The 10,926-nt window shown below is 34.0% G+C and overlaps 1 protein-coding gene across 1 annotated transcript; it reads left to right on the top strand.

Moving 5' to 3' along the window:
- Nucleotides 1-313: 313 nt before the first annotated feature.
- Nucleotides 314-799, top strand: LOC123940424 (ATP synthase subunit d, mitochondrial-like). The gene has a single exon (XM_046003248.1). The coding sequence runs from the start codon at nt 314-316 to the stop codon at nt 797-799; it is 486 nt and encodes a 161-aa protein (XP_045859204.1).
- Nucleotides 800-10,926: the final 10,127 nt, after the last annotated feature.

Raw genomic sequence — 10,926 nt, 5'->3', positions numbered from 1 at the left:
GGAATGAGGAAATAGGATTATTTGTTATCATACGTAATAGTACTACCAGTGAAGTGGCATAATGTTATTTGAAAGTGGACTCAGGTCAGCTGTAAAAGTATACTGCAAACTCTAATAGGGCAATAACTAAACAAATTTAAGAAGTATAACTGACGTACTTAGAAAGGACAGAAAATAGAATCCCCCAAAATACTCAATTAAAACTACAAATAGCAGAAAAAAAAAAGAGATGAAGATAAAAATAAGATTAAAGAGATTTCCGTTCCTTGCTGCTGTGGACTCTGGGTGGCCGGGTCGGTGAAAGGATCTCAAGATGGCTGGGCAAAAACTTGCTCTAAAAACCATTGACTGGGTAGCTTTTGGGGAGATCATATCCCAAAACCAGAAGGCCATTGCTAACTCCCTGAAATCTTGGAATGAGACACTTACCTCCAAGTTGGCTACTCTCCCTGAGAAACCCCCTACTATTGACTGGGCTTACTACAAGGCCAATGTGGCGAAGGCTGGCTTGGTAGATGACTTTGAGAAGAAGTTCAATGCCCTGAAGATTCCTGTGCCAGAGGATATATACACTGTTCAGGTGGACGCTGAAGAAAAAGAAGTTGTGAAAAGTTGTGCTGAGTTTTTGTCTGTCTCAAAGGCCAGGATTGTGGAATATGAAAAACAGCTGGAGAAGCTAAGGAAAATAATTCCGTTTGATCAGATGACCATTGAGGACCTGAATGAAGCCTTCCCAGAAACCAAATTAGACAAGAAGAAGTATCCCTATTGGCCTCACAAGCCAATTAAAAACTTATAACCTTGAGGTGGGGAGAGAGCTCTGGCCCTTGTATTATAAATGTTGGACATTAAAAATAATGGATGCGGAAAAAAAAATAAGAGTAAAGAATAAGGACAAAAAAAAAGAAAATAGTAACAAATATAGTATATATCAATTTAGATCAATAATCACTTTGAACATCAAGAGTCCAAATACACTAAGTTAAAAGACAGAGATTATTGGAGCGGATCCAAAAAACAACACTCAAGTACAGTTGTTTATAAGAAACTCACTTTAAATATAAAAACACATTAGATTAAAAGTGATGGATTGGAGAAAGGTATACTGTGCTAACACTAATCAAAAGAAAGCAGGAGTAGACATGTTAATTTCACACAGAGCAGACTTCAGACCAAAGAGAGCTAGCTATCAGTGACAAAGAAGGACATTACATAATGACAAAGAGGTCCATTCTTCAATAACACATAATCCTTAATGTGTATATACCAAACAACAGAGTATCAAAATTCACGAGGCAAAAACTGATAGAACTGCAAGCATAATGAATTACCATTATAGTTGGAGACTTTAACAACCCTCTATCAGAAATGGTCAGATCTAGTGGGCAGGAAATTAGTAAGGACATAATTGAACTCAACATCATCAATCAACTGGACATTATTGACATCTATAAACTACTTTATCCAACAACATCAGAATACACATTCTTCTTAAGAATAATATATAATAATATATAATATAATATATATATATAATATATATAATAATATAGTATAATAATATAACATTCACCAAGAGAGACCACATTCTGTGCCATGAAACACACTTTAACAAATTTAAAAATACTAGGGAGCTTATGATGTCTGCTTTCAGACCACAATAGAATTAAACTAGAACTCAATAACAGCAAGATAGCAGGAAACCCCTAAAATAAATGGTAAACAATACACTTCTAAATAAGACACAAAGAAGAAATAGAAAAAAAATTTTTAAATATTTTGAACAAATAAAAATAAAAACACAACTTCTCAAAATTTGTAGGATATACTGGAAGCAGTGCTTAGAGGGAAATTTACAGCATTGCATACATTAGAAAAGAAAAAAAGACCTAAAATTGATAATCTAAGTTTCCACCTTAAGAAACTACAAAAAGAAGAAAAATTAAATTCAAAACAGAAGAAAAGAAGTAATAAAAATTAGAGCTGAAATCAATGAAACTGAAAATTGGGAATTCAATAGAGAAAATCAAAAGAAACCAAAGGCTGGTCCTTTCAAAGTGTTGATAAAATTGATAAGTCTCTAGTAAGGCTGACTAAGAAAAAAGAGGAAGGATACAAACTACTAAAATCAGAAATGAAAGAGAGAACATCACTACCTATCCCATGGACATTAGAAGGTTAGTCAAGGAATTCTATGAGCAACTTTATGTCCACAAGTTTGATAGACTTGATGAAAATGGACCAATTTCTTGAAAGACATTATATGCCAAAACTCACACAAGAAAAAAATGGACAATATGAATAGACCATCATCTACTAAAGAAATTGAATCAATAACTAATCACTTTTCAAAACAGAAACCACCAAGTAGATTCACTGGTGAATTCTATCAAACATTTGAGGATAAAATTATACCACTTCTCTACAGTCTCTCTTAGAATTCTCTTTCTCAGCTGCAAGCAGAGGTAATACTTCCTAATTCATTCTATGAGGCCAGAATTATCATAATACCAAAAGTAAACAAAGACGTTAGAAAAAGAGAAATCTACACACCAACATCTATCATAACCATTGATGCAAAAATTCCCAACAAAGTATTAGCAAATCAAATCCAACAATGTTTAAAAGAGTTATACGTCACAATCAAAAGGGGTTTATCACAGGTAGGCAAGGCCGGTTCAACATTCAAAATAAAATTTATGTAATCTATCACATTAACAGACAAAAAAGGAAAAATCACATAATCATATCAATAGATACAGAAAAAACATTTGACAAAATCCAACACCTATTCATGATAAAAGCTCTCAGGAAACTAGGAATAGAGGAGAACTTCCCTAACTTGATAAAAATATCTACAAAAAACCTATAGTTAACATTGCATTTAATGACAACAAACTTGAAGATATTCCACAAAGATCACGATCAAGGTGATGATGATCTTCTTCACCATTTCTTTTCAAGATTGTATTGGAAGTCCTAGCTAATATGATAAGATATGGAAAAGAAATAAAAGATAACTAGAATGGGAAGGAAGAAATAAAATTGTCTTTGTTTGCAGATGACATGATCATCTATGCAGAAAATCTGAAAAAATTGAGAAAGAAAATCCCTGGGATCAATAAGTGATTATAGCAAAGTTGTAAGACATAAGGTTAATATACAAGTCAATAACTTTCCCATATACCAGCAATAAACAAATGGAATTTTTATTAAAAACACAATATCATTTACCTTAGCATCTCCAAAAATGAAATAATCAGGTATAAATCTAATAAAATATGTATAAGATCTATATGAAGAAAACTATAAAACTCTGGGAAAAAAATCAAATGAACTAAATACATGATGAGTTATTTTGTTCATGGACATGAAGACAATATTATCAGGATGCCAGATCTTCCCAATTTGATCTAAGATTCAACACAATCCCAATAAAAATCCTAGCAAGTTTTTTTATGGTTATAGACAAATTGAATCTAAAGTCTATATGGAAAGGCAAAAGACCCAGAATAGTCAACATAATATTAAAGGAAAAAAAACGAAGTCGGAAGACTGACCCTATCTGAATATAAAGTAACAGCAATCAAGACCATGTGGTATTGGTGAAAGAATAAACAAATAGGTCAATAGAACAGACTGGAGAAGTCAGAAATAGACCACAAAAATATAGCCAACTGATTTTTGACAAAGGAGCAATGGCAATACAACAGAGCAAAGACAGTCTTTTCAACAAAAGGTGCTGGGACAACTGGACATCCACATGTGGAAAAAATAATTACTCTAGACGTAGAGCTTATATCCTTCAAAAAAATTAACTCAAAATGGATCATAGAAATAAATTTAAGACATAAAATTGTAAAACTCCTAGAAAATAATGTACAAAAATCTAGATGACCATGGGTTTGGCAATGGATTTTTAGAGACCACACCAAAGGCATAATTTATAAAAGAAAGAATTGATAATTTGCACTTCATTAAAATTAAAATTTCTGTCAAGAGAATAAAAGTAAAGCCATAGACTGGAGAAAATATTTGTAAAAGACACATCTGATATAGGACAATGATCTAGAACATATGAAGAATTCTTAAAACTCAAAAATATGAAAAAATGATTTAAAAATTGATTACACCTCACCTATATATATATATATATATATATATATATAATAAGAATGTGAAAAGATCCTCCACATGATAAGTCATTAAGAAAATATAAATTGCAACAGTGAACTATCACTACCCACCTATTAGAATGGCCTCAATCTGGAAAATTGATGACACTAAATGCTAACATGGATGTGGAACAGCGGAACTCTCTCATTCACTGCTAGTGGGAAATCAAAATGGGATAGCCACTTGGGAGGCAGTTTGGCAGCTTCTTACAAAACTAAACATACACTTATCATATGATTCAGCAATTGTATCCCTTTATCCAAAGTAGGTAAAAACAAGTCCATACAAAAACCTGTATTCAGATGATAGTAGCAGGTTTTTTCACAATAGCTAAAACTCGGAAGCAACCAAGATGTCTTTCAGTAGATGAATGGATGAATAAACTTTGGAACATTAAACAATGCACTATTATTCAATGCTAAAAATAAATAGTCTATTAAACCATTAAAAAGACATGGAAGAACCTTAAATGCATATTATTAAGTAAAAGAAGCCAGTCTGCAAAGACTACAAACTGTATGATTCCAACTATATGACATTTTGGGAATGGTAAAACTATAGAGACAGTAAAATAATCAGTGATTGTCAGAGGTTGGCCAGGGAGACGGATGAATAGGTAGAACATAGAATGTTTAGAGCAGTGAAACTGCTCTGTGTGATACTATAATGGTGGATACATGTCATTATAAATTTGCCCAAATCTATGCAATTTACAACACCAAAGGGAACCCTAATGTGAACTATGGACTTTGGGTAATCCTGATGTGGCAACGGAGGTTCATCAATCAAAATAAATGTAGCACTCTGGTGGGAGAGGCTAATAATGGGAGAGGCTATGCATGTAAGGGCAGGAATTTTATGGGAAATGTCGGTATCTTTTGCTTAATTTGCTGTCAAACTAAAACTGCTCTAAAAAATGAAGTCTATTAAAAAAATAATAAAAAAAATTGCTACTGCCCACACTCAAACATTTGCATTCCTTTGTGGGGGCCGCTGTTCAAAATATATGCTAATGTGAAAGAATAATTTCACAGCCAAAACTCATTTTTAAAGCTGGTTTATCTCCAAATGTATGAGTGTTTTATTACTGTCATTATAAATGCCCTTTAATGCAGGCCTTCTCATTCATTAGCTTAGAGAGTTCCAAAGTGAAATGAAAAACAACAGTTTCTTGACAAGCTCACAGACTTTAAAGCTGTTAGAGTGGGTGGGAGAAATGAATGTTGTGAAGCTTTATAGATATTGATAGGATTGCTTTATTCTGAAATTATAACATAAATAAGCCTCTTTAAAGGATTTACTGAGTGGAAACTGCCACGTCAATTTTGGGAACTTGATAAACTTTGGAACTTGGGCATAGATAATGCATTGCCCAGCAAAACTTGAGCCAATACTTCTATTGGTATGCTTACAAATTTCTAAAGCTTTACTGTGACAAGTTTAAAAAAGGCAACCCCTAAGCTAACATTTTTTGTGTGCATATTACTGTCTATTTTAAACTGAGGAAATGAATTTTCTTTGAAGAAAGTACAAACAGAATCCATGTTTAATGTTTGCTATGTGCCAGGTACTTAATATAAACTACCTCATTAAATCCTGACAACAAATTGGTGAGGCCAGTATTGTTACCTCTGTTTTAGATTTAAGAAAATTAAGAAGTACTGAGAATAATAGTAGCCGAGGCTTACACAATACCATGTGTCAGGCAATGTTTCAAATACTTTTCACATGTATTGGTGGACTTAGTTTCTCATAACAACCTTAAAAAGGTAGGAAAATTTATTATCCCCATTTTGCAGCTGAGAAAACTGAAGCACACAGAGATCAATGACTTATTTAAGGTAAGTAGCAGAAGCCAGTAATGCAGGTAATTTGGTTCAAGGCTGATCTTTAACTCCGAGTTATATCCTAAAAAATAGCAGAAGACCTTTTAGCAAGGCCATAGTGGAAGTATTTTTTCTCAGGTCTCTCAAATTTGAAATCTTTCTCATCGTTTTGGGTTCAAGTTTCCACTAAAATGAGGGTCATTATTACACCCTAACTCTTGAGGCACTTTTAGGATAAACTGTTTCCCTGAGCTGCTATTGCTATATTATTTGTAGTTCTGTATAGCAAGCATTTAATTCTGATTTAGCTATATATGTAAACATGTAAGCTCTTTGAAGACATAGACTAATGTTTTATCTCTAAGCAAATAATCGTTGTATAGTAGTGGGTGCTCAGGAAATTCTGAAATAAACATCTCTTTTTTTTAAGCAACAATGATTTCTTTTTTGTCTTCTGCTAAGAGAGCAAATATACCTTGAATGAAAAGGTCTGTAACTGCTGTTATTAGCATAGAAGATTGAATAATTTAAGTCTTTCTAAAAATTAGTTTCGGAGGTGGAATTTGGTGATTCATCCATTGCATATAACACCCAGTGCTCATTACATCAAATGCCCTCCTTAATGCCCATCACCTAATCATTCCTTCTCCCCATCCATCTCCCCTCCAGTAACCTTCAGTTTGTTTCCTAGAATTCAGTGTCTCTGATGGTTTGTCTCCTTCTCAATTTCCATCTTATTTTATTTTTCCTTCCCTTCCCCTATGCTCATCTGTTTTGCTTCTTAAATTCCACATATGAGTGAAATCATATGGCATTTGCCTTTCTCTAACTGACTTATTTAGTTTAGCTTAATACCCTCTAGTTCCATCCATGTCATTACAAATGGCAAGATTTCATTCTTTTTGATGGCTGAGTAATATTCCATTATATATGTATAATATATACATATATATATAATATATAATATATATATATAATATATACATATAAAGAAGAGTGGTGTGTATATATATAATATTCCATTATACATATATAATGTAATGACATGGATGGAACTAGAGGGTATTAAGCTAAACTATATATAATGGAATATTATATATATATTGTATATATTATATATATACACACCACTCTTCTTTATGAATTTGTCTGTGGATGGACATCTTTCTTTCCATATTTTGGCTATTTTGGACATTGATGCTATAAACACTGGGGTGCTCTTGCCTCTTTGAATCACTCTTTGTATCTTTTGGATGAATACCTAGTAGGGAATTGCTATGTTGTAGGGTAGCTCTATTTTTAACTTCTTGAGGAACCTCCATACTGTTTTCCACAGTGGCTGAACCAGTTTGTATTCCTACCAACAGTGTAAGAGGGTTCCCCTTTCTCCACATCCTCATCAGTATCTGTTGTTTCCTGAGTTGTTAATTTTAGCCGTTCTGACTGATGTGAGGTAGTATCTCATTATGGTTTGGTTTGTATTTCCCTAGTGGGAAGTGATTTTGAGTATATTTTCAGGTGTCTGTTGGCCATTTGGATGTCTTCTTTGGAGAAATGTCTGTTCATGTCTTCTGTCCATTTCTTGAGTGGCTTTTTGTTTTTGGGTGTTGAGTTTGATAAGTTCTTTATAGATTTTGGATACTAGCCCTTTATCTGATAAGACATTTGCAAATACCTTCTCCCATTCTGTCAGGTGCCTTTCAGTTTTGCTGACTGGTTCCTTGACTGTGCAAAAGCTTTTTGTCTTAATGACGTCCCAATAGTTCATTTTTGCTTTTGTTTCTCTTGCCTTTGGAGACGTGTCTAGCAAAGAAGTTGCTATAGCCAAGGTCAAAGATGTTGCTGCCTGCATTCTCTAGGATTTTGATGGACTCCTATCTCACATTTAGGTCTTCATGCATTTTAAATTTATTTTTGTGTGTGGTGTAAGAAACTGGTCCAGTTTCTTCTGCATATGGCCATCCAATTCTCCCAACACCATTTGTTGAAGAGATTGTCTTTTTTCCTCTGGATATTCTTTCCTGCTTTGTTGAAGATTAGTTGCCCATAGAGTAGAGGGTCTATTTCTCGGTTCTGTATTCTTTTTCTTTTTAAGATTTAATTTTTTTTATTTTATACAGAGAAAGAGCATAAGCAGGGGAGGTGGCAGACAGAGGGGGGAGGGAGAAGCATGATCCCTGCTTTGTAGAGTCCAACGTGTGGCTTGATCCCAGGACTCTGGAATCGTGACCTGAGCTGAAGGAAGCTTCTTAACTGACTGAGCCACCCAGGTGCCCATGGGTTCTCTATTCTGTTCCATTGTCTATGTGTCTGTTTTTGTGCAAGTACATTTTGTGCCAGTATCTTGATGATTATAGCTTTGTAATACAGTTTGAAGTCTGGAATTGTGATGCCGCTGGCTTTGGTTTTCTTTTATAACATTCCTTTGGTTATTTGGGGTCTTTTGTGGTCCCACACAGGTTTTAGGATTGTTTCCTCCAGTTCTATGAAAAATGCTGATGGTATTTTGATAGGGATTGCTTTGAATGTGTAGATTGCTTTGGGTAGCATAGACATTTTAACAATATTTGTTCTTCCAACCCATGAGCATGGAATGTTTTTCCATTTCTTTGTGTCTTCTTCAATTTATTTCCTAAGTGTTCTATAGTTTTCAGAGTACAGAGCCTTTATCTCTTTGGTTAGGTTTATTCTTAGGTATCTTATGGTTTTTGGTGCATATTGTAAGTGGGATCAACTCCTTGATTTTTCTTTCTTCTGCTTCACTGTTATTGTATAGAAATGTAACTGACTTTTGTACTTTGATTTTATATCCTATCAATTTGCTGAATTCCTGTATCAGTTCTAGCAATTTGGGGGCAGCCTTTTGAGTTTTCTATGTAGAGTATCATGTCATCTGTGAAGAGTGAAAGTTTGATTTCTTTGCTGATTTGAATGCCTTTTATGTCTTTTTGTTGTCTGATTGCTGAGGTTAGGACTTCCAGTACTATGTTGAACAGCAATGATGAGAGTGGACATCTCTGTCTTATTCCTACCCTAGGGGAAAAGTTCTCAATTTTTCTCCATTGAGGATGATATTCATATATCATTTCATATATTCAAGTCATTTCATAAATGACTTTTATGATATTGAGGTGTGTTCCTCCTATCCCTACACTGAAGAGAATTTTTATCAAGAAAGAATGCTGTATTTTTATCAAATGCTTTCTCTGTCTCTATTGAGAGGATCATACGGTTCTTGTCCTTTCTTTTATCAATGTGGTGTACCTACAGATGTTGAACCATCCTTGCAGTCCAGGAATAAATCACTTGGTCATGGTGAATAATCCTTTTCATGTACTGTTGGATCCTATTAGCTCGTGTCTTGCTGAGAATTTCTGCATCCAAGTTCAAGGATATTGGTCTGTAATTCTCCTTTTTGGTGGGGTCTCTGTCGGGTTTTGGGATCAAGTTAATGCTGACTTCATAGAATGAGTTTGGAAGTTTTCATTCCATTTATATTTTTTTGAAACAGTTTCAGAAGAATAGGTATTAATTATTCTTTAAATGTTTGGTAGAATTCCCCTTGGAGGACATCCAGACCTTGACTCTTGTTTGTTGGGAAATTTTTGATTAATGTTTCAGTTTCCTTGCTGGTTATGGGTCTGTTCAGTTTTTCTATTTATCCCTCTTTCAGTTTTGGTAGTTTATACATCTTTAGGAATGCATCCGTTTCTTACAGATTGACTAATTTTGTTGGCATATTGTTGCTCATAATATGTTCTTATAATTGTTTGTATTTCTTTGGTGTTGGTTGTGATCTCTCCTTTTCATTCATGATTTTATTAATTTGGGTCCATTCTCTTTTCTTTTTGATAAGTCTGGCCAAGTGTTTGTCAATCTTATTAAATCTTTTAAGGAACCAGCTCCTAGTATTGTTGATCTGTTATACTGTTCTTTAGGTTTCTATTTCATTGATTTATGCTCTAATCTTTACTATTTCTCTTCTCCTGCTGGGTTTAGGCTTTCTTTGCTGTTCTTTCTCTGGCTTCTTTAGGTGTAAGGCTAGATTATGTATTTGAGACCTTTCTTGTTTCTTGAGAAAGGCTTATATTGCTATATACTTCCTCCTTAGGACTGCCTTTGTTGCATCCCAAAGATTTTGAACAGTTGTGTTTTCATTTTTGTTTGTTTGATGAATTATTTAAATTCTTCTTTAATTTCCTGGTTGACACATTCATTCTTTAGTAAGGTGCTCTTTAGCCTCCATGTATTTGAGTTCTTTCCAACTTTCCTCTTGTGATTGAGTTCGAGTTTCAAAGCATTGTGGTCCAAAAATATGCATGAAATGATTCCAGTCTTTTGGTACTGGTTGAGACCTGATTTGTGACCCAGGATGTGATCTATTTTGGAGAGTGTTCCATTTGCACTAGAGAAGAATGTGTATTCTGTTGTTTTGGGATGGAATGTTTTGAATATATCTGTGATGTATATCTATTCCAGCGTGTCATTTAAAGCCCTTATTTCCTTGTTGATCTTTTGCTTAGATGATTTGTCCATTTCAGTGAGAGGGTGATAGAGTCCCCTATTAATATTGTATTATTGTCAATGTATTTCTTTGATTTTATTATTAATCGGCTTATATAATTGGCTGCTCCTGTGTTAGGGCATAAATATTTACAATTGTTAGATCATCTTGTTGGATAGACCCTTTAAGTATGATATAGTGTCCTCCCTCATTTCTTATTACAGTCTTTAGTTTAAAATCTAATTTATCTGATGTAAGGATTGCCACCCAAGCCTTCTTTTGATGTCCATTACCATGATAAATAGTTTTCCACCCTCTCACTTTAAATGTGGAGATGTCTTTTGGTCTAAAATGTGTCTCTTGCAGAGAGAATATTAATGGGTCTTGCTTTTTTATCCAATCTGAAACCCTGTGAATTTG

This window comes from Meles meles, chromosome 4, assembly GCF_922984935.1.
Source record: "Meles meles chromosome 4, mMelMel3.1 paternal haplotype, whole genome shotgun sequence".
In the NCBI taxonomy this organism is placed as follows: domain Eukaryota; kingdom Metazoa; phylum Chordata; class Mammalia; order Carnivora; family Mustelidae; genus Meles; species Meles meles.
The sequence above is the reverse complement of the archived record's forward strand: the minus strand, read 5'-3'. Positions and strand labels throughout refer to the sequence as shown.

Excerpts from the sequence above, each read along its gene's own strand:
- LOC123940424 (XM_046003248.1), top strand. The coding sequence starts at position 314 with ATGGCTGGGCAAAAACTTGCTCTAAAAACCATTGACTGGGTAGCTTTT.